Below are 27,260 nucleotides of genomic sequence, written 5' to 3'. Positions count from 1 at the left end.
GTAGATTCCCGGAAAGCTCCGGTCCCAGTTTCGCTTCTGGCATCTCGGGGCGAGCAGCCGTCGGGGCCATGGCGCAGCCGACTTGTTCGCCGTCGGACCTGGGCCTGGGGGCGCTGGAGGAGGAACTGACCTGCTCCATCTGCCTCTGCCTCTTCAGCTGCCCCGTGACGGTGCCTTGCGGGCACAACTTCTGCAGCTCCTGCCTGGAGCTCTCCTGGGGCGGGCTCTCGGCCTGTTTCAGCTGCCCGCAGTGCCGGACCACCTTCCCCGAGCGCCCGCAGCTGCAGAAGAACACGGTGCTGTGCCGGGTGGTGGAGCAGCTCCAGGGCTGCGTCGGGGACGGGGACAAGGTGAAGGCGAAGGAGGTGGAGGTGGAAGAGGAGGCGGAGGAAGCGGCGGGGTGCGGGGCGAAGGTGTCCGTGCTCTGCGACAGCTGCCAGCAGGCGCCGGCCGCGCAGACCTGCCTGACCTGCATGGCCGCCTTCTGCCTCGAGCACCTGCGGCCGCACCGGGACAGCCCGGCCTTCCGCGACCACCAGCTCTGCCCGCCGCTCCGCCACCTCCACCGCCGCAAGTGCCCGCAGCACAACAAGATCTTCGAGTTCTTCTGTAGCAAGCACGGCAGCTGCCTCTGCTCCCTCTGCCTCCTCGACCACAAGCCGTGTCACACCAGCCCTGTGCAACTGGCCAAAGCCGACGCCGAGGTGAGCGGCTGCGGCAGGCAGCTCTTGCCGGGGCTCCCCTTTGCCCCCCCGGGGCCTGGTGGCTCCCTGGGTAGCGGGGTTTTGGGCTGTGGAGTGCTGGACCAAGGCTTGGACTGTAAATCTCATGCCTGGCCTTGGCGAGCTGTTACCCGCCCTCCGACGCGCGCTTGAGCGCATCTTCAGAGTCGCTCCTTGCGTTTTCCTCCTCTCGCCAAGATGGTGTTTGGAGGGTGGGGGTGGGCACCGTCATGGAGTCCATTGCCAGCTCCTGTCCTGTCCTGGGCTGACCGGCGAGCCCCGGGTGTCACCTGCAGCTCTGAGCCTCCTCCGCTGCTCCCTGTGCAGGGTTCACTGCATGGCTGTACCACAGGGTGACCGAGGGACTGCAGACAGACATTGCTCTGTGTATGTTCTTAAGAAGCAAAGAATTATAAAAGTAGCCTAAGGAGAGCTTTAGCACGTAGATAAAAGCCAGGAGAGGTTCTCCACAGAGTGGAAGGGAAGGAAACCAAGCCTTTGTATCTTAGTGCAGATGAAAATCAGAGGGTAGAAGAGTAAAGCACGTTTGAAAAGTTTAGGTGGACAAACTCCCATCTATTTGGCAAGTGTGTATACTGCTTACCCTCAGAAGTCCTCCCTGATATAGCTTAGCAGGGTCTTGAACTACAGGAGCAGGTAATTCGCATCTGAGCAGTAAAATCCTCAATTAAGATGGGTGAACGGTAGTGTTAAGCTAGTGCCCAAAGTTCAAGCCGAGACCCTCTGTAATGTTTATTCTTAGCACTGGGAACTGCTCTGTGTGTGCAAGCACTCGGGCCTTATCAGGGGTAAGTCAACAGCGTGTATCTTGCTGTGGGGAGAGGTGCAGCTGCAGGGAGGGTACCAGCTCCACAAGCCACACATTTAGAAGAGTACTTTTACATCCTGTAAGCTTTAAGGAGCAGTAGGTTTTAAACCAATAGTACTAAATGCTTAGTTATTTAAAACTTTTTGTAAATATGATTCTTACTCCAGTAAGCCTGACCCAGCTGAGAGCAGACATTTCAACTGCTTCTCTGAAATAGTTTCTGATCTCTTCTATCGCAGTTGGCGCTGAAGAAGAAACTCGTGGAGCTGCATGATCAGAGTCAGAGAGCTGCTCAGGCAATCAACACTGTGAAGAGAAACCAAAGCCAAGCTGCTGTAAGTGGGTAACTGCTCTAAATGCTGTCAGGTCGCTTGGCATATGCTAGTCACTGCATGTTGTTGATGCTTGTACTCCTACGACAACGGCTGTAGTATTGAGATGGCGTTGGCAGGAGAAGACGTCACTGGGAACGAACAGAAAAGAGGCGTTTTGGCGGAGCCAGGCAGCTCCGTGGGAGATGGGAGTAAACCAGCCACTGTGCAAGGGTTTTATACTTGCACGTGCTGACACACCTGGCCCGTAACCCATCCTTTTCTGTGGCACCAAAGTGCGTGTCCATGCAGCCCGAGCAAAGGGATTAGTGAGCTGTAACGGCTGCCCCTGTGGGATGGCTCTTCCCCATAGATTACCACAACTAATGCTTGCTCTTAGCTGATGATCGGGGTTGCAGCCGTGCTGACAGCTGGATTGGGTGCATCTCTCTTGTGCCATCCTTTCTGAACCAAGTGGTAGAGACCAAGAAACTGAAAAGCTGCCAGGGTAGCACTTCTGTGCTCCTCTGGAACGTCTCTCAGAGGATCAGGAATAACTTTGTATTAAAAAGAGATGCCACGTGTCAGAGGCAGAAACAGCTGCAGCTGTGCAGGTGGCTGTGTGGTGTCTGAGCTCGCAGTGGCACAGCCCTGTCCCAGTGCTGGTAGCTGCTGGATGGCTGGCCTGGCCTCTGCCCCGCAGCCCCTGCAGCAGGGATCTGGAGACTGAGAATTGTCCTGATTCCTTGGGAGGAAATGAATTTGCTTTCCAAACTACACAGAAATACATAGCTTTTCTATTGCCTGTTTCAAGTAATTGAAGCCTGCGTGTTCCTTAAAGGCTTTCATGTAGTAGTAAGCAGCACTTTGTTCACAAACTGTGCTTTTGAAACCACTGTCTGTCTGCTCTTGTCTGCTCCAGGAAGAAGCTTCCAAAAAGAAAGATTTTATCAGAAGTGAGTTTTTTGAAATTAAAGCTTTAATCGAAGAAAGAGAAAATCAGGCCTTGAAAGTAATTGCAGAGGAAGAAAAAAGAGTTTGCAATAAGTTTGATTATATTTGCTCTGTTCTGGGATATAAGAAGAAAGAAATTCAGTCTCTCACAGATAGGATTGAGAAGGCGCTGACTGAAAACGATGACATTCTGTTCGTGAAGGTAATACGTCCTTTAAATGCAACTCCAGTTCTTCATGTTTCTAGAATGCAGAATCACACAAACCTGCTGTGGTAGTCCTGCTCTCCAGACACTTTCAGTCAAATGGTAACGCAGTCGTGTGCAAGAACCTGCTATAGAAGGATGTACTGCTAAGTACACAAATACCAGTGTAAGAGTGCTGAAGTGGTGTCTGGTAACTCCCCCAGTTCAGCCACTACCTCTCCCACAAGCAGAGGGGCCAGAGGGTGAGAGAATGCACCTCCACGAGGTGTTGCGGCTCTGTGCTGTGACGCCATCTAGATCTTTCTTGCTGCTTCAGGTATCAGTTGAGAATTAATGCACATGGGTTGCTGCTGAAATTTTGCCATGGGTCATGTCTGACTGTAGCCTTTGCTCCTTTGCATTTGAGATGAATGCACATCTAATTTAAAGATGTGCATGTAAAGTAACTTGGTTGTATTTTTCTATGTCTGCTACACAAGGTGGTCTGCATGAGATGCTCCATTTGTCATTTCAGGGAGCAGCAGCACTACAAAAAACATCAACAAAAGATGTTTTCATTCCAGTAGTTGAAATGGACCAAAACTTGATACATTCCACTTTTCAGTCTACCATCAACCTTAAAGACACTGTGAAACTTTCAGTGACTCAGGGTAGGTAGACAAGAGCAGAAGGTACTGTATCACTGGGAGAACTGGCGTTTTCTGCCTTGGCTTTGAGATCAAATGAGGGCTTTTCTCCCTCCAACCCAAATAGCATTTTAAAAAAAATAGTGCAGCAAATACAGTTGGTTAATGTAAATTGTCTCTTCTAACTTCTGCAGCCCTCCATTTCCATACAAAAATGCTACAGTCTGGGCTAGACTAGGAGAAAAAACATGCCATTGTCTCTTCACTTATACTTGGATGAGCTGAGGATTATCATGATACTCTGCCCTTCTGGCACAGCTCAGCCTTTATTCCTTACAGTAATGTATGTTTTTATTATGTAGCAGGGTTGGATGTAGTTAAGATGTGGATTTGAGGGGAGACGTAAAACATTTTAGAGTGATAGGACTATGGTTACCAAACTGTAAAGGTGCTGATTGTTTAAGTGTTGTAGAACAGAGCTCTACTTACTCTTTTAAGCAAAAGTATCTTTTGGACTGGACATGGGTATCTTCTATGCAGTTTCCATCTCTGCCAAGTATCATTTAAGTTTGATTCACGTGACTGAAAAATAAGATTGAAAAATGCTTCACTAATGCATTACTGTTCCCGGGAATACAAACCATAATGTAAAATATGGTAATTGCAGCAAAACTAATGGCTGGGAAAACTAAGCCCCCTCCAGCAGCTCCTCCAAACAAAACCAGTTTGGGAAAGAAGACTCCGGGACCACGTAAGTACTAAAGAACATCATCCTCTCCTAACTATGGGTTTACTATTAAATAAGAATTCAAGCAGTTACCCGAGAGCTCTTTGCTTTAGCGGTGATGCGTGATTATCTGTAGTGAGCACACTGGCATGAGAAAGGGAGGGTGGTTTGGGTTATTTAGTGATGGATGCCTCCGCAGCTGTAAAGCAGCAAACTGTGCAGATACACCAGTGTGTTAGCCTCAGTGTGTGCCTGGAGTGATGTCTGTGCAGGCTGTAAAGCAATGCAGAGCCTCCCCACCCTCTAGTTCTTGCAGGTTTTTTTTTCATTTGTACTAAATATCTGTTGGCTTGTTCGATGTATTTGTATGTATTGAATCCTGCTTACAAGTGTTTATGTTCTGGTTTTTTTTCTTTCCCTCGCCTCACAAGAACATACTATGAGAGAGAAAATCTCTCACCAGACTCAAGCCACTTCGCAGGTGGAGGCAGATACCAGTAAGTGGTGATTACTAGCAGCCTTACTCAGACATTTTGCTGGTCATGTCTCACATTCAAAGGCTGGGGTGAGGGAGATGTTCTTCATGGCAGGTTCTACTGGGGCCTTTCAGTGTTGTTTTATCCAGATACTGGTATTAATGAGGCACTCTAGCCTGTTTTGAAGATCTTCCATATTCTCGTTTTGAAATAAGAAACTTCTTCTGTTACTTCCACTGAGCTCTTGACATACGGTCCTTTCCATTCACAAGTCCTGTGTGTGGAGCACTCAGAGAGGTCTGTTGTGGGTTGCTGGAGATGAATGAAGTTGTAGCTTCTGTTGCTGCACTCAATCTGTTGTAAAAAGAAAAGGAATAGTCTGTGTGCCTCGTGGGAACAGGCTTATTATCCCTTGTCCTAACATGCTGCATCCTGGAGTAGAGATGAAGCTCTCTCCAGGCTAGGCGAGCTTCCCAGTATGGGTGTATTTGTACATGGCTTCAACAGGCTGGACTGTCAGCTTTATGTACTGCTGCAGCTTCAGAAAAGCCGTGACAGTGGTGTTACAGTGGGCATAGGCTATCAGTGGCTTTTCAGTCTCCGTAGAACTCACAGTCCACTTTTTTTTTTTTTTCCTCCAGAGGAGAAGAAGAAACCTATTAAAGTTGGTGAGTCCAAGCTTTCAGCCTACATATCCTAATTTTCACTGACTGCTTTTAAAATAAGTAGATGGTCACTAGTGTTGGTGTATTAAGCAAATGTTCAACTCTTGCTCTGAGAAGGCTCTTACTAGCCACTGTGAGAGTGATCAAGCACTGAAAGAGGTTGCCCAGAGACAACAGGGAATTTTCAAAACTTGACAAGACAGTGAGCAACCTGAGCTAATAATGAGCTAAGTTAATGCTGCACGGAGCAGGAGGGTAAACCAGGTGATAACCTCTAGAGGTCCAGTCCAACCCGAGTGTGTCTGTTATGCATGCAGGGTGTGGTGCGTTATGTATGCAGGGTTTCTTCCCAAGTGGTCAAACTCTTTTCTTCTGTTTCCACAGCACCAACCACGGGACCGGTAACTACTGCAGCTGCTGTTTCACTTAAAGGGCTTATTGACAGCTTTCTGAAGAAATCCAGAAAGGAGCTTTTGGAGTGTAAGACACCCAACATTAACCCTACGTAAAGATGAACTTTCTGCACTTAACTGCACTGGTGTTATGTGCCCTCTGTAGTTATCTGACAAAAATATTTTTGAGGGGGTTTAGTTAGCTTAGTTGCTTTAGTAGGATGTCAACTGGTTTGTTACAAGTGAAGAAAATTTTTGGAGGATAAGGGGGTGGGAGGTTTCTAAGTGGTTCTTTTGCCAGATGAAATAAATTTATCTTCAGTGTTCCTGTATCTTTATGAAGGTAAATGAAGTTTTCTCAGTAATGGCTTTGGTTTCCCCCAAAATGCCTGCGTGATGGTAGCCTAGAAATATGATGTAACACACCAGATTTTTCTTTGAAATGAAATGCAGGCTTTTGTGTGAGCCCATGATGGCTTGCTTAAGATGCTATACCAGACGGTATACAATATGGTATACCTTTCACTGCCAGATCAGCAATCCCCTTCTTCTGCCAGCATATATTTTGGGTGGTGAAGGAATCCCATGGAGATGCAGGAAGGAAGGAAACTCACCCTCCATTTGCCTGCTGCATAATACAGAGCTGCTGTTGAACGCAGCAGCTATTACTGTGCCTGCACTGTGGAGGACAGCAGGGCAAGGAGGTAAACACACATAGGAACAAGTGCTTAGGCAGGACAGTATAAATAGAATCACAGAATCATTCAGGTTGGAAAAGACCCTTGGGATCATTGAGTCCAACCATAAGCCTGACTCTACAAAGTTCTCCCCTACACCATATCTCCAACATCTCCTCCAAATGACCCTTAAACACATCCAGGGGTGGTGACTCCACCCCCTCCCAGGGCAGCTTGTAGTCTAGGGGGCTCCTCTCCTCAGCATGCAATGGAAAGCTCTTGAATGCTGTGTTTCTTTATCAGTGCCACAAATAGACACTACTGGCAACAACAACAACAACTTAACAACAGTTTTCCTTGGTGAGGTTTTCATTTTGCTTTTGTAAAAAGACAGTAAAATGTCCCAGCAGTTTTTGTGGTGGTCATCCCAGCAATGACTGATGGTCTGCTACTCCCTAGTACTTCCATCACTCTGTCTCCTCTAACGGCAATGTCTCTCCTCTTTGAGTACAACCATTATGCCACTATCAGCTCAAAGAGAAGCATGAGCCAGCTGTGAATGCTCAGGAGAGTCTCTTACTTGTAATTTTTTCATACATCTCAGGTCTTGTAATATCTGAAGAGCCCAAGAAGGGGATACCCAGGAGACAGCAGTGCTTATATCTAATGCTGTTCTCTAACCACGGTGTAATTTAATTCCCTTCCTTTTCCTGTTTCTTCCCATTGGCATTGTTCACCCCTGGGGTAGGCTGCTCCCCAAGGGATTGTTCAGTGCTCTTCAGTACCTTCAAACGATTCATGTCATTGCAGATGCTGCTAACATCACGCTGGATTTCAACACAGCTCATAACAAAGTGGTTCTCTCTGAGAGATATACCAAGATGTCCGTCTCAGACACCTCCCTGAATTATAACCACCACCCTCAGCGCTTCACCGACTGTTTCCAAGTGCTGGGGTTCCAGTGCTTCAAGAGAGGTGTCCACTACTGGGAAGTGGAACTGCAGCAGAACAATTTCTGTGGCATTGGCATCTGCTACGGCAGCATGGACCGGCAGGGACCAGAGAGCCGCCTGGGGAGGAACAGCAGTTCTTGGTGCATTGAGTGGTTTAATTCCAAAATATCATCCTGGCATAATGATGTTGAAAAGTGCTTACCCAACGTGAAGACTACCAAGGTTGGTGTGCTGCTCCACTGTGAGGGAGGGTTTGTGATTTTCATGGCTGTTGGGGAGAAGCATAACTTGATTTATAAATTCAAAACTCAGTTTACTGAAGCCTTGTACCCTGCCTTCTGGTTATTTTCCAGTGGCACTGTTCTCTCTCTCTGCCCAATGAAACAGTAAGGTCTCATATCATCATTTAGTTTGCCTTAGTACTTACATGCAGATAATCAGTCCTGCGGCAACTCTTTGTATGTCTTAGCCTAAGAAGTCTTGAAAATCGAGACAAAAATTATTAGCTCTTTTAAGCAGTTTAGGAAATCTGCTGATTGCTGGTCTGAATTGCTAAAGCTTTTAGATAGTGATGTAGTAAAATGTTGATGATTGTGAAACCTTTCTTCACAGTTTTTACTAAGACGTTGATTGTGCCTCTAAAAGCAAAGTTATTATATGAAACCATTGTTAAATGTCTTCAGTAGTCGCTGTGGCTTCTGTGGTTTTCTGTAAAGGATCCCCAGAATTCATTTTCAGGTCCAAATGTGTTCCACAGGTAGCAGTAAACTCTTTGAGAAAGAAACAGGAAGAATACTTTGACAAGTTCAGGTTCCAGGCTTTGAGGTTGCCTTTTTCTCTATACACAGACTGTTATCCATAGTCAGGATTTGCAATGCACGTGTTCTCAGTGTATGTCTCCATTAGATGGTACACAGTGAACTAATAAAATCAGTAAGTTTAGGTCTTGTGACAGTTATAAAAGTCAGTATGACGGATCTCATCAGAATGGAAATGCAGAGATGTTTAGAGTTGACAAATAAGAAATGGTGTGAAAATCACCAGGAAATAAATGACAATGACTCAGAGGCTGGGAATATGCCAGAGAGTCTTCAGGAAGACATCCTGCAGAGCAGTAGTGTGTGCCTTGTAATATGGTGTGTGGGTGAAGCATTGTGTCTCATGTTCTGACCCAGAACATGTTTCACATCTTCACACTGAAGACTCTCCAGTGGGGTTTTTTGTGTGCTGAGGAGTTCAGGGAGTACATTTTTGGCTTGCATATGGAGCGTAAATGTGCTGTCCGTTTAAAGCAGGGTCTCCTGTCATAAAGCTTTTCCTCTTTGTGAGGCAGGATGGTCTCTGCTGGTGTATCTTTAGTTGTTCAGGTGGTAGAAACTGGATTTCCTACATGTTATTGAGACTCTGATTTAAAGAGTCTCAAGAGAGTGTGCACAGTACCTAGAAAATGCTGTTTGCTCTCTGTGAAGCCTGTGGGCAGTCAGGTGAATCTTTGGAAACATACATGGAATTAGCACAAAGGAGAATATACATCCATTCCCACTGGGATGGGGATGGATTTTTAATTCCCTTGGTTTGCTTTGCTTTGGGTTGTGGTATGTCTTCAGAAGTCCTCACCATGTACAGAGGAATCTGTACTGCATTTCTTACTTAACTCAAAAACAATCAGTAGGCAATCAAGGTATTCGGATCTCATAGGCCTGTATCTTGTTTGTGCCTCTGGACTTACTATGTTAACTCTTCTTGCAGTAGTCCGTGAAGAACAGGAAAGCTCACATGAGAGACTTCCTGGACTTCCATTTGTAAAACTCCCCATTATGGGACTGGGTGAAGTAAAACACAAAGCTACTGCTGGCAGTTTAAAGGGGAAGTGTTAGAAGGCTCAGAAGAACCTCTGTGACCACATTTCATATTAGCCAAAGTGCTTTAGAGAGAAACTTGCAGGAATTAGGGCTTGGTGTCTCTATTTTTACTTGGTTTGTGAACTCTTAGTACTTTGTCGAGGACAGCATAAGGCTGGTAAGACACTTCCATTTCTTTGGCTGGAATAGGATATGGAATTGATGGTTGACCTAAATGTGCCATGGCTGTCTTTGGAGTAGTTGTACTATTTCAAGGGTCTCAACTTTTCAAAGCAAGTCAGCACTAGTACTATCAAACTAAACAGAACACTTCAAAAGATGCGGAAGGAGGATGTGTCCTGTTAGGAGCCAACAATGAATGCAAACCTCTTTTTTCTGCACTTCCAGTTTTTCAGCCATGAGGGACAAGAGCAGTTTCCTCTGAGAAAGCCTGTCCCTTTGGCTGCTTGGCTGTGCCACAGGGCTCAGACCCACTCCGTAGGGTACGGAAGGAGTACTCTGTCCCCTTGTTCACAGGGAAAAAGTGCTCCAGCGGTTTGTGCAGTGGCAAAAGTCCACATTTTCTATAGTTTGTTTCTTGACTTTAAAGGGGTGTTTAATATTAACCTCTAAGTCTAGAGGCTTCTTTAGCCATAGTCTGGAGTGATATGCAAGCAAAGAAGATCTTTGGATTCTTTAATGTGATATTGGTGTATGACCAACAGTATATAACGTGAGGTTTCCTGGATTACCACAAGCAGTGAAACAAGCCTGCTCCTGTATTCCTGAATCTCTTTTTTGTTTGTTTTCTTTTGTGCTATGAATGACTAGAAGTGTTAGAATGAGGTTCTGTTAATTTGGAATGAAATGAGAAATGTGTAACTGAATCGGTGCACTTCTGAAAACTGTTATCTTGGTTAGCTTCAGATATCATGGATATATCAAAACATTGGGGTGATATACCACTAGGAAAAAAAATACTAGTTATAGCATGATAAATAATGGTTCAAAAGCCTCTTCAATGCAACTGAAGTGTTTTTACTCAGCCAGTAACTATCAAAGCTGTACTAGTTTTAAATAAAATGTAGATACAAGCATGTGTTTTAATTATACTTCTCTTTTTAATACTATAAAGAACCCAATTTATCCCGTCTAGAAAAAGAACTAATTCTGGAGTTCATAAACCCATGAGCATGTGGAATGATTTGCATATTAATGTACAAGTGAGTAAATGGAGAAATACTTGCCCACTGAAAATATACTAATCTGTTTAAATTTAATCCTTTCTTCAATGAAACCATACATCAGTAAAATACTGCAATTAGAAAAAATAAATGCTTATTTAATTATAAACCTGTTGATTGTACTGATAAATCAGTCATGTACTTTAGTATGTACACCACGTTACTTCATATATATGTAAAGTGAACGAATTGTACTATTTTGAATTAAATAAATACCCATGGTAAACCCCAACTCTGAATGTTTTGTTTTGTGCTCAAAGTTGAAGCAAGCAGTAAGGAAGGCAGAAATAAAGATGCTGTAGTGTACAAAACAGGTCTTTCACTACGTAACTCGCTGAGTTACACAAGAACTGAGGAAGAGAGAAAAGGACAGCCACTGCTGTATCATCTGGCCTGTCAAATGCCGTCCTAAACTATCTCCTTCACCTGAGCAATGCACCCTTTACCAGTAACGCTGCATCCTTGCTGAGGATGAAGGGAACATCCTATCCAGCGAAGGAAACTGGAGACCATTTTTGGGTAAGCAAAAACATGGTCATCAGCTGGGGGAAGATGAACAAGTAAGGCCTCAGTACGTGCAGTGACACTGCTTAAAAAAGCATTAGGTGATGTCCAGCATCTGCCAGCAGCAATGTGTGATGATTCCTAATATTACTTGGTGAAATCAAACTAAAGGGCTTGTGGTTTGCTGTGGCCAGTGGAAGGCAGCTCAACAGGGACCTGCTCTGGTGACTCAAGAGACTTTCAGAAATTAGTCAAAACAAGCTGAAAATTGACTTTTCCACTTAAAGTTCTCCAAGTGAGTTGGGCTGATGAAAGTTCTGGTGAATAAACTCTTTGAAGAGTTCCCAGAGAGTCAGACAACAGTACTGCTTGATGAGCATCTTCACTAAATACTTGTCCCATGACGTCCCTGGGATCAAGAGGTCAGTTAGGTCTGCCAGAGTTTGGCCTTGGTTTCCACACACAGATATTTTGACCCTGCATAAACCTGACTCTAATTATAGCCTGAGTCCTGAGCAGGTACTGAAATCCAAAGAATTCAGCATGTGCAATTACTCATACAAAGTCTGTTGTCTTGCTAATGTAATTTCCTCTTGATTTAGCTTTGTGATGACTTTTTCACAGCAAAAGGAACAACAGACTTGGACTCCAAATCATATTCTCTGGGAACACGTTTGAAAATGTTTATCAAGATGTTTCTTAATACTTGTTTCTCTTCCTAAAATAAAACTGTATTTGGCTAGTGTTTAACAGACTGTGTTTCTATATCCAGTTCTTTGACTCCCTCCCATCTCTCCCCCCCCCTTTCCAATTCCCAATTGAGTGGCTGCTACTTCTCAAATAATATGTCAGTTAAAAACATGTCACAGTGTGGTCATTGTATGAGTCCTATTCAAAGTTCATGTCACTTAGACTTTCATTGGCAGCTATTTTGTCCCATTAAAAAGTTCAAGACAGCAATTTGTGAATCTTGCTCAGCCAAGTAGAACTGTGGAAAAAAAAGGAGTTATTTCAAAAGTCAATTAATTGTGGTCTGTCAGAGTGCTCCTTATTTAGTTTTTTTCCAAGCCTTGTCAGGGGCTCACATCTGTCAGCCCTGTGTTTCCCAGGCTGCTATCAGATGCCGTTACATTGAAAATAATGGGTTTATTCACACCATTTATTGGGCTTTGTGTGGTAGACACATTTGTATATAATTTTATGGTTTAACAATTCAATTTACATAAAATATAGGCAATTATGTGAGTCCAGCCAAAGCACTAAGGGAGGGTGGGAGGAGCCACCATTAAAATAATAAAAGCTAATTGAAGAGAGGCAGATAATTTAAGTGAAAATACCATCACGAGCAATTCTTGATCCTAAATTAGTTCAACAGAACTTTAAGAAGGTGAGTTAGTTGTATTTTGTCTTGTTTTTATTAAACTCCCTAATGTTTCTCAATGCAAGAAGAGAATTTGTACTTTTTACAGCACCTATGTTCCATTTTAAAAATCAAGTAGTTCTTGGTGGAGGAAGAAACGATTTTTTTGCTTGAAGGTTAAGGTTTTCCCCCAATTTAGAGAGAGTTTCCACCTTTGTCTGTAAAGGTATGTTGTATCTTAGAAGCCTGCAAATCCTACTTTTATTCTCCTGTCTGCAACAAGGTAGTTTGTGTATGGTTTCATTTATAAGGAGTCAAAACCAAAGTTTTAATTATCAGCAACACTTTTTAATGAAGTGTAACACTTTATCTTTTGGAGTCAGGAATATCATTCTTGCAAAAGTAAATCTCCCAGGATTCAAGTCAAGCATTCATTTTGCATGAAACTAATACTCAAGCAGTTTGGATATCCTTAGTCTTGGCACTGTAGTAGGTGAGAACATTGCAATTTTGCTGTAACTTCTCAAGTTCAAAGTGAAGAGGGCTGTTGCTCTGTGGCATGCTGTAAGAGTTGGTCTGACAGCGGACCTGGAGCTCCCATATTCCCTGATGACCCCTGATTTATTTCAGGTACTTGCCTCTGGATGACAGTGAGACTCTTCCTTTAACTAGTGAGATATTATTTCCCTGAGGATAAAGCAGTGACTTTCTCAAACATTACTGGGATTATATCCTGAGACACAATTATAAATACATTAAGTATGACTGTACTAACTACAGAAGCATGAATGACATACCATTAAATTATCACTGCATTGTACTGAAAACAAAACTCCTCACTTTGAAATGAAGAAAAGCATTCAGAAAAACCATAAATATTATTAATTCTGACTCTCCATGACTATTTTGGAAGCTTTGCCAGATTTCAATAGAATGAGATCAGGACCATTAAAAAGGGAGAAAACATATATTTGGTCAAGGACAGAAAAAGAGAAAAAAATTATTATTCTTCCCATGTTGAAGTAAAGCATACAAATGCGCAGAACAAGCTCATAGGAGAGATGTTAAAACATGGGCTCTCATGACAGCAGAAGGTATCAGATACCTGAGTCAGCAGCAAAGCTCAGCATAAACCTCTGATTTCGAGACTTGGGCACGCAGCTCCTGTGCCTTCCTGCTAGAACTTTTAAGGTCTCTGAAAGCCACGACTTTCCCATTTCATACTGTGGCAGAAGACTTACTGTTCTACTGTGTTATACAAACTGTAAAAGGAACAAGCTTTAGAAAACTGTTTTCTCTTAGGATATTATTAATATCAGGCATAGTTAATAAATATATATTGTTTGCAATAGAGCACAGGTGCTCTAGGAACAATATTGACAGTTCAATGCAGTATGCATGGGTGCTCTAGGAACAATACTGACAGTTTAAGCAACCTAGAAAAGCTACATAATGAAAAGCTAGACATAGATTAAGTAGATGTTAAATAGAACACTGAGTCTTTTCTCAGAAGTCTAAAAGTGAATTATGATGAAGATTGTTCAGAAGATAACTAACCATGATGACCGAAGACTGCATCGGTGAACAGTGGCGTCCGAAGAGGAATTAGAACGGAATGATATGAACTAGCCGAAACTGTGGAATACAATGGACTTTTGAAATTGATTAATTGAGAGCTGAAAGTTCCTGGAAAATCACCAAACATTCTTTGTATTGTATGTTATATCGTATATATAGAGGGCGCTTTTTGTTAGCTGTTGCCACTCACTGAGGTGATGGCCCAACTCTGAATTGTTAATAAAGCCTAGAGATACCCACAGTCTGGTAAAATCCTTTAACACAAACAGGGTTCTTATCCTTTTGTTTGAGAGAAAAGTTGAGCTTACATTTCAGTGAAAAATATTTAAACATTTACCTTAAAAATGATAATAGAATTGGAGAAAGGAACTGAATGAGTCAAATCCCTAACAAAAGGAATAAGCCTGTATTCATGTAATTCCTACAGAATGGTGTGTTGAAAATTCAGTGCATTTGAAACTGCACAAAAAAGGCAAGGTAGACATGAGGAAAAGACCAGCTACATTCAAAAAGGGCCACATCCACTCTGGTGTAAGCAGGCAAAACCTCATTTAAACCAGTCAAGAAGACTTAGCCTGCAGTGTCTATTCACAAACCTTTACTTCATGGTGTTGCTCCAGTCATTCAAAGACTCATTAGAGATTCCTGCAGCTCTTTTGTCTTTCAATGAACGGGAAAGTGTCCTGTCCCTCTTTTGAATCTCTATCTACACATCAGGCACAAGTCCAGCGAAGACCAAATGATTAAGTGCATAAAGAACCCTGCTGCTTTATGAAATGTTACAGATCAGAAGGATTATGGAAAAGGCTTCACTTCCTTCCTGGAAGAAGCTGAAAGACTTAAGCTTGCAGTCCTGAAGGACAAAAAATGTGCAATACATTATCCTCAGTAATGATAATTCATTGGGTTAAATTCAACCACAATTAAGAAAGGAGATCACTTGTTTGCTTGCAATATTCACAAATACGTTTGGACTATAACTTAGGTTCCCCCTTCCCCATAGGAAGTCTAGCTCTGATCTTAAAGTTAGAACTAAGGAGAGCTGGCACCCAATTCCACCAAGAATTCTCTCATTGCCTCAACTCTCCATATGTGAAACACTGATAGTATTTAATCCCTTGTGACCCACTTTTCCTGCATGCAGTCAGAGAAACTGATCCCCAAAGACTGGAAAAAACCATTAGATTAATATGAGGATGCTTCTGGCATCCTTACTTCCTTTTTAGTACCTGTTCCCTGAATCACTGTGCTTTTGTTATGCTGCCTCGACCTATTTATTCATCTTGAAAGGAGGAAAATCCACAGAATTTTCGAGGAACAACTGAACAGAGTTTAGTGCCATAGAAGTGGTTTCTTTTCTATATGGCTCTTGAACACAGAACGACAAGCTCCTGGGATATGTAACTTCCTGTAATAGATCTCTGGAACTGTACTGATTATGTCTCCTTTAGGATGTCTAGGATTCTTTTGAAAGGTTTTACCATCGATGGAGAGAACAAGCAACAGAACAGATCTTACATGGAAGATTGCTGCTTTATGGAAGGTGCTGATTCTAACCATTAAGCAAGAATTATGGTCAACTGTAGCTTAAACTCCTTGTTGCTGTTCTTCACCTCTCTTACTCCCAGACCACCTTTCTGTCTTTATAAATTGGCTTCATTTTTGCTGGTTTCAATGCTTCATACCCTCAATACAGTTGGTCTCTGTCCGTTCTTTTGCAAGGAGGGGGCAAATAAAGCAGTGCAGGTGAACTTGTGATACATTCAAATGACATACATAATGAAGCAGTGGGCATTGTAAATTGCTTGCATAATATGTTTTGTCTCTGTTCAACCTCTTGTTGTCTGAGAAGACTAAAATGAGCACATAAATGCAACCGTTCAACTAATACAGCTAGTGCAAGAAAGATTATTTCCCTTTAGCTTTTATTCTACTGTGGCTAAAGAAAGGACTCTATGGTTCAGTTAGAAACTAATATGTGAGGTAAGATGCCACAGGAAGAAACAGATTGCTGCCCTCGAAACTAAGTACTTGGAAAACCACATCACCCTAGGCTAACAGAGCTTAAAACACTGGGAAACAAAATTAAAATGCCCTGACCTAGGCACAGTTCCTTGCTGTGATAATGGCTGTCCACCTTGTCACACTAATAAAGTCACTGAAATTGAAGTGTATGACCTGATCCTATGTTACTCTTCAACTACTTTACTGCTCTTCCACTGATTCAAGTTTTCCATTTTATCCCAAGAGAAACATTAGTTGTTTTGCCCCACTGTTACTCAGGTCTAAACTCAGCATGTATCGAAACATCCTCAGTCTTGATGCTGGAAGAATTTTGGACCAAATGTAAACAGCAGTAGCGTTGTTGATTTTAGCACAGCAGAACTTTTTCCAAACATTACATGTTTTCCCCAGAAAAGTCAGAATATTTGTTTAAAATCTGAAACAAAATGAAACCAAAAAGATTTTCTCCAATAAAAGCTTTTTACTCCACCACTTGGAAACATTTGGATACCTCTCGTGGTAACTGATATCATGACAGTTATCTCAACTCTATGCAATATAAGGAGATTACAGTCAAATAGAATCAATATATCCAACATCCATGATTTCTAATAAAGTTTTCATTATTCTCACTGAGTGCAAGGATTTCAGGTTTCTCACTACAAGGCCGACAGGTCCACAGAGCTGTGGATTAAATCACCAGATCACACGCATTTTTAAGTGTGCTGTTTCACTTCACACCGGGTTATTTCAGTTTTTCAACCACTCATTCGCTAAACTACTCATTTGATTTAAAAAGAACACATTATTTCAAAAGGGATGACACTCTATGAAAGCAAAAATTAATTATGACATTAATTCTATAAGAAATGGCTAAGGACCCTTTAAAAGGCAAAAACCTACACAAGTTGGACATCTACAAATATACAAAACAAGAAGAAATGTAGTACCTCCAATCTATACTAAAATAACATATTTTATCTCATATTTACAGTGCAAATACCAACCAAAGAAGAGTACTCCATTTAAAATCTCAAATAAAGCATTAATCTCCAGCTCTCAAAATCCAAATACTTGGATATTCCTGTACAACCTTTCCGTGGTTTAACCCCAGCCGGCAACTAAGCACCACACAGCTGCTTGCTCACTCCTCCACACATTGAGGAGTCAAGGGTGGGGTGGGGTGTAAAACTGATGGGTTGAGATAAAGACTCTTTAATAGGTCAGAAAATGAAGAAATTAATAATAATGAAAATAGTAATATGACAATAATGATAATAAAATAACTAGAATATACAAACCAAGTGATGCACAATGCAATTGCTCACTACTCCGGATCGATGCCCAGTCAGTTCCTGAGCAGTGGCCCCCAGCCAGCTTTCCCCCCAGTTTATATCCTGGGCATGATGTCCCACGGTATGGAACAGCCCTTTGGTGAGTTGGGGTCAGCTGTCCTGGCTGTGTCCCCTCCCATCTTACTGTGCCCCTCCAGCCTTCTCACTGGCAGGGAAGAAGCTGAAAAGTCCTTGACTTAGTATAAACACTACTTAGCAACCACTAAAAACATCGGTGTGTTATCAACATTATTCTCGTACTAAATCCAAGCCACAGCACTCTACCAGCTACTGGGAAGAAAATGAACTCTTTCCCAGGCAAAACCAGGACAATCCTCCAATACTTTACAACAGCCAGTTTGCAAGGCCTAGCTGTGGGCCCAGTACTGTGAATACCAGATACTCCATTCTCACACAGACAACGCTACAACCAAAACTTCCAATTATTTCAATGCATTTCCCAAACACCTTTTCTCATCTGGTAGTCATACAGTGCTAGTGTTCATATTAGCTAAGGTGCAGTATCCCCCATCGGCCTGTTTGCATGGGGAGCAAAATCAGATGCTGTCAACTGTGCAGAAATCAACACTGCATTGCAGAATGACATCAGCTGTGATTTTGCCCCAGAGGGTAAATTAATCTCTCTGCTAATGTACAGAAGACAAAAAACCTGCCAAACTTGACAACTGCCTGAAGGTTTAGTAACTCCAGCTAGGACTATAGTTAGCATTCATTTTTAAACAAAACAAAACAAGACACCATTTGGAAGGGAAATCAAGTAGAGATGGGGGAGGAGAGAAAATAATCTAGAGATAAAGCACACAGGATGTACACAGAGCAAAAAATGTTAAGAGAGAATTTTGTAATACTGAGCACAAACTGCTTTCTAACCACAAAAAAACCTCCAAGCTTTTCAAAATTCAGTTATTTTGTGAGGCAAGAAGATGTGAAGAAGGAGAAACTAATGCCACTAATGAAAATGTGGATTAAAAGTCAGAGTTTACAGGGCTCACAGAGCCATTATCTTCAGGAAGTTCTCCAGGTGCCACTTTCAGTGAAATTGTTAGCTTTAGTCCTTGGTTTTAACTCTAGTTCAGACTCAGTATCCAAAAACTGGGTTGAAATTTTTCAACTCTCAACTCCCGTCAGTTGAGCTGAAACTCACATGGGTTGGCTCCTCTTTCTCTGGCAGCCTGGTAAACGAACATGAAATCTTTAAAGCGAGGCGCACAGCCCAACCAAGCTTCACCAAAATGTTCATTTCCAGTGAAAAGGAAATCTCCACCTCCCTTCTTCACCTTGCATTGCAGCAGGGTTCGTACAGGGCCTTGCCATTCACCACTTGCTTCATCCTGATGGAAAATTCTGTTTTTCTGTCTGTAGACCTTCTGGGCGCTGACATCAACCTGTGACATGTGGTTCTCTGAATCGTGGGAAACATTTCGGATTGATCCTTTCACCACTAGATGTGAAGAAGACAGGAGTTGGTTATGGAGCAGCAGGTAAGCAGTTCAGGTACTAGGAGCTCACTGAATTAAATAACTGGAGAAATAGATCTGTTGCGCAGTTTGTACACCTACCACCTACAGGTGGGCACATTTCTGAGCTTACATTGCATCTTTTTCACACAGGATCCCTACACACAGTGCCATGTGCTTGGAAGCATTATTTTATGACTACCCAAATCAACTAACATCTGAGCAAAAAGCGTATAACTTGCTTGACAATGCAAAGCAGCAGTAAAAGATAAAAAAGCACAGGGATTCAGTTTGTTCAGTTTATGTTCCAAGACAATGACTGTCACAGGCTACCTCCTTCCTGCCTTCAGGGGACTCTGAAGTTTTTCCTTTGACAGCAGTAAAAGAGGTTGATCCAAGATGAATCAGAATATTATTTGATTGGAAAAAACTAAGAGCTTGTTAAATGTTTTTCATTTAAAGGTTTGGGATTTTCTTCCTCAAAAGAAAATGGCATTCATCTGTCCATCAAAAGACACTTTGGGAGTTGATGAATGACATGCAGAACTTCTAAAGTGGCTTTATCTGAAGCCTTATCTAAAAATCACATAGCATAGTGTACCTCCTTCTTCCACAATGATCCTAGCTGTTTTCTGGGAATGAAAGAATAATAAGCCATAGTCTTTCCGACTGACAGCATCCTTTGCATCACAGAGAATAAAACATTCCATCCGACTGTGTTTGCTATCCTGAATCCATTTTTCTCATTCTCACTGCCCCTCTTCTTCACATCAATCAATTATTCTTCTATTAACTAGATTAATTCCAATCCCATACCCAGAGAACGCTCAGAAAGAAATATGCCACCATCTGAGCCAAGAGTTCTTGAGCAAACAAGAGGTTATCAATGCAACAGGAACATAACCACACTTCTGCCACAAAACTCATTCAGGTATGGAAACTCAACAACCCCAGAGGCAGAAAAAGCTTATTTCTAAAGTTTCTGAGAACTTCCTCATCTGATTCAATTTCCAAGGGAATCCAGCATGTTGTGTAACAGATGTGTCTGCTCCCCATCTCCCTCGTTTTTAATCAGATGCAGTCAAGTCTATTGACAAGCTATAATGCACTTGTTACTGGTGCTCCAAGTTGCTCCTGCGCTGCTCAGGGCACAGTGACTGAAGACCTCCATTTTAAGAATAACTATAAAGCCCCTATTCACTCCCAGTGTCATTTACACTTTCATTAGCAGCTATTTTCTCTAATCAAAAAAGTTGATGATAGCGATTTGTGAGCCTAGGGCAAGGAAGTCAGGCCATAAATAGAGTCAGTTCAAAGGGCCATTTCTTCTGCTCTGTTGCTGCTGTAAGTGCCCCCCATTGTGTGCCTGGGCCTCCACATCTGTCAGTCTCTGGTCTTTCAGGCAGTGCAGTGGCAGAGCACCTAGCATGGGAACTGATAAATCCATCAAGTAGAGACAATGGGCTGGACTGCATCAATTAATTTAGAAGAACAAAAATTACCAGATGAGGAGCACTCTAAGAGAAGCATGCTCTACACTCTGTTTCTGTATTAGCACAATGATGTTGGTGCTTGATTTTATCAGTAGACTTGAAGTATGGCAACTCCTAGTAGGAAAGCATTAATTTGGTGGGGTTTTTTAAACATTGCATAGGGGTAAATATAGTTCATAGTTTTACTTTTTACATGGGTACATTTACAGCAATATAATTACAGTCACATGGAGAGGCAGTTCTATAGGTTCAGCTGTTGGACATAATCAGAGGTACAAATATTCATCTGCAAAACTATGGGAATAAAATGAATGAATCATGACTGAGAGAAAAAGAAAAAACATATTGCATTAAGCAGAGCAAATGGAAAAAGCTTTTAATGTGCCATCAAATCAGTATTTATTATTTCTTACCTTATGGAATATTAACTGCTTTGATTTCTCATAAGGCATGAAACCTAACCAGTGTGTCACTGAAGGAAGATTAAGGCACCTGAAGTTCTTAGCTAAGTTACAAACAACTCACTGCCTCTGCAGAAAAAGAACTTGGAAGTGTGCAAATTGGGCAGGAGGAGAGAGGGCATATTCATCATCAGAAAAAAAAAAACAAACCCAAATGGATCAAGGGAATAAAAAGGAACCTACCAAGAATGTACAATGTGTGTGTATGTGTGTCTACACACGTGTGATTGTTATGTGTGAGAGCCAGCAGCACACTTGTGAGAATTACCTTCAGTTCAGTTTTAGATCATAACCCTTCTGCCTGCAGGAAATGAGGACTTCGAAAGAACACTTCTCCCTTCGAGATTTCATTCTTTCCCCTCATTCAAATCTAGTTTCTTTCTCAGATCATAGAGCACAGTCATGCCGTTATTTTAAGAAAAGAAGCAAATAAATCCAAATAATCAATGCATGATTAAAGGCAGAACGACTTCCCTTTAGTCAGCTTACCAAAATCACTGCTGCAAATGGCCGTAAGAAGTTCCACGTCATCACAAGGACGGCACATAGCTAGAAAAAAAGAAGTTAGTTACTTGTTATACTACACTATGTGTCATTGCTAAAGGACTGGTGAATTATGAGAGGCAATGGGGCAGAACTACTTGCTTAAAGAGCATTATGATCAGATGCAAACCAAAATTCTTGTTATGCAAATACAACCAAAGCAAAGAGGATTTGTAAGAGTCATTGAGTGACAACAGGGCCTAAAAGCATATAATCCCTTTAACAACTGATAAAGCCTGCAAAAAATACAGAAGAAAACACAGCACCTAGCGCATACCTACCCTCCATCATTTTTCAACCTTTTCAAATTTGGTTCTGACAGAAAGAGGGGAAGATCCTCCTATATTACTTGTGGATTACAACAGACAGGAATAAAGACAAGCATCTATGCATGTGCTGGGAGGTACAATGACTTCAGACAATGCAGCTCCGCATCCAGGCAACACTCCAACACTGCCTACTGAAACATTAGTAATCCAGTGTGGATATGGTGGAATTTTATTCCAAGTGTGGGGTAGAAGCATAAGTCATTCAATATATTAGTGATAAAAGAAAACAGCCTATGCCACATCTGAAGCCTTCCTGAGTCTAACACCAGGTTGCAGGGTTCAGTGAATCAATCAGGCTCCGTTCCCCTATGAACATAATTTGTTATCCACACACTTGGTATATAGCCTGTTTGTTATCAAAAGCTTTTGCCCTGAGCACTGGGCAACCAGGACAGTGATCTTAAGGATGTCTAAAATAAAAACGTCCCCTGAGTTAATGCCATGAAGCTCCAGCAAACAGCAAAGTGGCACCTTGGACAGGTAACAAAGAAGAGAGGAGAGGACAAGCCACAAGTAGTATAGTTTATCTTTTTTATTTAACCTCTCCGTTTTAAGGGCAGCTTCTTGCCATTGCAGTACTCCCCTTTTTCACAGGAGGTTTGCCCAGGGTATTCTTTATTGGGGAAGCAGGGATACAACAGCAGCAGTAGGTGGTCCTGATTTTCCAAAACTGGGATGGAAAAGAGCCCTCTTCAACCTCAGTGCTCCTTGGATACATAAATGGCGAGGGGGGGTAAGCATTATTAAGTGCAGGATAATGTTGGTGTAAGAACAGGAAAGAAAGGTAAATGAAGCTTCAAGCAATTTAGGTGGCTAATCCTGTTTTCAAAAGTTCATTCAAATTTCCAGTGACAGTTTTGAGGCCTTGGGTTCCTGATGAATTTAAATCCCTTCTGAACATGGGATTTCCACTCCTAAAACCCACTCAGGTGCTCTCAGTGACGGTACTGCCCAGGGCTGGGGACACCCGTATCACAGTGCATATGTCCAGGACCAAGCTGGCTGCTGGTGGAGAGGCAGTTTGTCTTTCTACTGCAGCGCTCCCTCCCGTGCCTACAAGATGCCCCTCACGGTGGGAATCTGAAAACAGGCTGCACCTGCCAAACAGTCTGTGAGCGGGCAGGACCACCCTTGTGATGGCAAAGCCCCCCAGCCCAAAAGAGCTTCTGTCACTAGGGATGCACAGCAAGGTCACAGAACCACAGAATCCCAGAATCATCTAGGTTGCAAAAGACCTTGAAGATCATCTGGTCCAACTGTTAACCTCACACTGACTGCTCTCAACTCCACCAGATCCCTCAGCGCTGGCTCAGCCCGACTCTTCAACCCCTCCAGGGATCCCGGGGACTCCCCCCTGCCCTGGGCAGCCCATTCCAACGCCCAACAGCCCCTTCTGCACAGAAATCCTTCCTCAGAGCCAGCCTGACCCTGCCCTGGGCAGTTTGAGGCCATTCCCTCGGGGCCTGGCGCTGGGGCCTTGGTTCAAGAGACTCATCCCCCCTCTCTGCACCCTCCTGGCAGGGAGTTGCAGAGGGCCAGAAGGTCTCCCCTCAGCCTCCTCTTCTCCAGACTGAACCCCCCCAGTTCCCCCAGCCGCTCCCCAGCAGACCTGTGCTCCAGACCCTGCCCCAGCTCCGTTGCCCTTCTCTGGACACGCTCGAGTCATTCAATGGCCTTTTTGGGGTGAGGGGCGCAAAATTTAACACAGTAATCGAGGTTCAACCTCACTAGTACTGAGTACAGGGGTAAGATCCCTTCCCTGTCCCTGCTGGCCACGCTATTGCTGATACAAGCCAAGATGCCATTGGCCTTCTTGGCCACCTGGGCACACTGCCCATGTCAAGGAATATCGGATGCCACCTTGGATCTGCCCCAGCAGTGAAGCCCTGAGGCTGGCCCTGCTATTACCTTCGACCAGTGCCATCTTTTTGAAGTCAGAGCCAGCAGGGCTCTGGTTGCTCAGCAGCTCGTACTGGAAGCTGGCCGTCCGGCGGCTGATGTCCCTCTGCGGGCTGGCCTGCAGGAAGAGGGCCACTCGTTGCGGCGTGTGGGCACTGAAGCAAGACACGTGGTGGGGTCGAGCCCCTTCTGCCTCGCTTACCACCAGATGCAGCTGCCCAGCACGTTCCACGTAGATGCTGGCACCTTGGAAGTCACTGGCAGGCTTGATGCAGACAGTGGTGTGCCGGGCACTGGAGAGGTTTGGCTCCAAAACGACACGCAGGGCTCGTGCTGGGTACATCCATTCCAGGGAGCCCTCGGTGCAGCGTAGATGGACCTGCTCCACCGCCCGGGAACGGGGCTCCCAGCTCAAACCGCTGCCAAGACAACACCATCAGTCCCTCACTAAGAGTAGCCAGGGCACAGGCAGAACAGCCCAGTGGTCACTGCCATGCTGGCTGCCCAGAGAGATGGGTCCTGCTCCCAGCTCTGGCTCCAGCCTAACCACTCTGAGGTTAACTTCCTTCCCTCCCTCACCTCCGACCGGCGTGCAGTGCTGTGGGGAAGGGAGGGCGATTGCTCACCCCTGGTGCTGCACCAGGGTGCCTTTCGTCTACCTGCAAATCCACATTTGGATGCCTGCAGCATCCAGAGAAATGACAGAGGGAAATTCCTCTCTGCTAAACAGCATCAAGAGCTTTCCGAGCCCTGGGCGCGGGCAATGCGCAGCTCTCCGGGAAATCCCACCTGTAGGTGGGAAGGGGTGTGAGCCTCTGACTCTGCAGTAGGAGCCGCACAATGAGTACTGATGTACGTCTGAAAAATCTGGATTAAAACCCGAAATTTCTAAAATTGTTTTTAACATTTCCAGTAAGAATTAACCAAGAAAACGTTTCTAATCAAAGCAGGCTGTGCTGGCCCCGCTCCTGAGCTCTTGCTCAAGCTGGTGCAATCACTTTCAGAAAAGTTACTTTTGCTCGTGACACTTATGAAAACCAAATCCCTAATAGCAGAATTAGTTAAAAGATAATAAAATGCAGAAAGGGATAGAGCTTTTGAGAAAGCTTTGCTGCCTATTTTCCTGACAAAGTTACAGAAGACAAACCCCCGGCAACGGGGAAGACCCGAAGGAGCCGCCGGCCCCGCGGCGGGGCTGCGGTTAACGGGACCCGGTTACCGGGGCGGGTCGGGGCCGCTGCCCCCGCGGAGCCCCCGGTCGAGCGGAGCCCCCCCGGCCGTACCTGCCCCTCCAGCTGCAGTAGTCGGCGGCGCCCGGCCGCGGCCCGCCGCCCGCCAGCAGCAGCAGGACGGCCAGGAGCGGCGGCGGGCCCCGCGCCGCCATGCCGGGCCCCGCCGCACACAGCCGGCGGCCGCAGCGGGCCGCGCTATATGCGCGGGCGGGAGAGGGGAGGGTGTCCCGGGGGAAGGGGAGGGGGTCCCGGGGGAAGGGAGGGGGTCCCGGGGGAAGGGGAGGGGGTCCCGGGGGAAGGGGAGGGGGGTCCCGGGGGAAGGGGAGGGGGCTGGCAGGGCCCGGCCGCCGCCCCCGGGTCCCCGTCGGAGCTCGGGTTCGTCCGCGCCACGGAAAGACAAAACCCCGAACCGGCGGGGGGGGGTGTGGTACAACAGTGAGGCTTTGCCATCACGATCGCTGCGTTGCTGTTTTCTTACCCCCTTTCTACCTTAGTCCCCTCCTTTGTCTTTCGAACATTTAAAAGTGATTAATAACAGTTTCTCAGTGCGGTTTAGGAACAAACAAAAATCGTGTCAACATAATCAAAGCAAACATTGAATGATTGATGGAAATTCAATAGTTTTAACTTCTGCTTTCACGAGTACCTTTCAGGGGTCCCTGCACAAGAAAGCGCAAGGGCCCGCAATTATCATGCGAAAAGCCAGGCTGTGCCTGCCAGTAATTAGATTTCTATATGCATTGCCCTTTCCATATTTTCAATGGACGACACGGGGAGCTGCTCTTCCGCAGGTCTGAGCGAGCGAGGCTCTTTTCTGCAGCTCCTAAGCGTGGAATCAGGATTTTGCTGCGGGCCGGGGACAATGGCCCTCGGCGCTGCTGGGGGGCACATGCTGAGGTCCGCTCGGCATTGTCCCCCCCCCCCGCGCCACCGCGCCCGCGGCCACCAGGGCCCTGCGGCCATCTGTTACCTGCGGTGAGCAGCGTGTTCTCGCCGTGCCCACAGACGCACAAGGGAAGAGCAGCACTTCGTTGCGTTTCTGCAGTCAGGGCTTTTCCTTATGAGAAAAGGTATTTGCTAGGAGAAATATCCTGAAATGCGAGTTTTAGCACTCAAGGGTTTAACTCCTTGAACCTTATTTGGACCCCCACGTAACCACCTTACTTTTCATTTCACCTCATATTTTACATTTTTACTTTTATTATCAAGACAGAAATAGAATTTCAGTCTTGACTTGCACTTTTCCAAGATGTGGTGTTCCTCCCCACATGTACCTGTAGCGTGACTTCCTACACAACTTTAGGCTAACGTCTGGCTCGGGTTGGTGCTGTGCACGGTTCACTCCAACAGTTCTAAAAACATTTAAAAATGCATTAAACCTAGGTCTTGTATTAAACATTAGTGCCAGTGATCCTCAAAGCTCCGTGAAGCTATTGTCTTACCCATCTAAGAAAAAACAGCTGAATATCTATGCTCTGACCCCATCTTGAATGGGAAACAACACACAAATAGTCTTTAAAAGGTTTGATTGTGGCATGGTATAGGAGCTAAGAGGCCAGAGCCTGTTCTCTCTTTTGTGCAAATGAGAGCAGGCAACAGAGGAGAGGACTTGGGGAGGGAACTGCCACTATGATAAAGTGGCCCCAGAGGAGGATTTATTCACTTCCAAAAGCCCAAACTAACCCCCATCTGCTGCCATCAGGAGAGCACATTGAGCCACTTGATCCCTGAATGTCCTCCAGCAGCAGCGTGTCCCCTTTCTGCAGCAGGCTCTGCATGCACTTTGCTGACTTGTGCTCAGCAGCCCCTCCGCCTCCCGTTTATATTATATCTTTTACCCGTTTATATATCTTATACTTTTACCCGTTTATATATCTTATACCCGTTTATATCTTACAGATAAGAAAGCTGTAGGCCTGTTTCCCCCTTTAAATAGTGTGCGTCAGAAACCTTTTCAAGATTACAAATCACTGATGTTGTTGGTGAGAGGGAACAATCTAGACATTTCATCTTACTATTGAAGCCTGGGGTTTTAAAATAATTTTGAACACATCTATTATAAAGCTATACGAACTCAGCTTTTCCCCAGGGGTGAATACCTCCAGGAGAAGGATGAACCAGAAATGGGCAAGCAGCTGCTGAGACATCTTTGTAGGTTACCAAACAGTGTTAGTTTTAGCTCTGAAGGACGTTACACCATGTTGTCTAGAAATTTTTCCATGTATCTGAGGTTTCAAACACTTGGACTTTGCAGCAGGGATCTCAGGCAGAAGCATGGCTGCAGTGTTCAACAAAATCCAACCCTGTTCTCAAAATGACCAAGCTTATCATACTGTAAGCCCTCTAAAAGCCAGGCAGTTAGCGTTGACATGACGAGGTTGTTAGAGTTGAAAACTCACATTTGCTTTTATGCATTGTGAGGA

At 44.3% G+C, this 27,260-nt stretch overlaps 2 protein-coding genes across 3 annotated transcripts; one reads left to right on the top strand and one right to left on the bottom strand.

Annotated features, from left to right (window-relative positions):
* Positions 1-54: 54 nt before the first annotated feature.
* TRIM25 (tripartite motif containing 25) lies at positions 55-11,102 on the top strand. The gene is made up of 9 exons (XM_074921880.1): positions 55-704; positions 1,791-1,886; positions 2,785-3,018; positions 3,536-3,671; positions 4,315-4,398; positions 4,806-4,871; positions 5,492-5,518; positions 5,900-5,995; positions 7,395-11,102. Exons 1-9 carry the CDS (start codon positions 69-71, stop codon positions 7,925-7,927), a joined length of 1,908 nt encoding a protein of 635 aa, XP_074777981.1. The 5' UTR covers positions 55-68; the 3' UTR covers positions 7,928-11,102.
* Positions 11,103-17,881: 6,779 nt separating this feature from the next.
* LOC141967760 (meteorin-like protein) lies at positions 17,882-25,001 on the bottom strand. Of its 2 annotated transcripts, XM_074921882.1 has the most exons (5): positions 24,889-25,001; positions 23,808-24,024; positions 23,615-23,723; positions 21,324-21,383; positions 17,882-18,864 (listed from the first exon to the last, which is right to left on the bottom strand). In XM_074921882.1, exons 1-5 carry the CDS (start codon positions 24,987-24,989, stop codon positions 18,548-18,550), a joined length of 804 nt encoding a protein of 267 aa, XP_074777983.1. In that variant the 5' UTR covers positions 24,990-25,001; the 3' UTR covers positions 17,882-18,547. The 2 variants fall into 2 exon arrangements, with proteins under 2 accessions (XP_074777983.1, XP_074777982.1); XM_074921881.1 differs by having other exon boundaries at positions 23,615-24,024.
* Between the last annotated feature and the right edge of the window lie 2,259 nt (positions 25,002-27,260).

The sequence above is a fragment of the Athene noctua genome, chromosome 18, assembly GCF_965140245.1.
Source record: "Athene noctua chromosome 18, bAthNoc1.hap1.1, whole genome shotgun sequence".
NCBI classification, from domain to species: Eukaryota; Metazoa; Chordata; class Aves; order Strigiformes; family Strigidae; genus Athene; species Athene noctua.
Note: the sequence above shows the minus strand (reverse complement) of the source record. Positions and strands in the feature narration are given on the sequence as shown.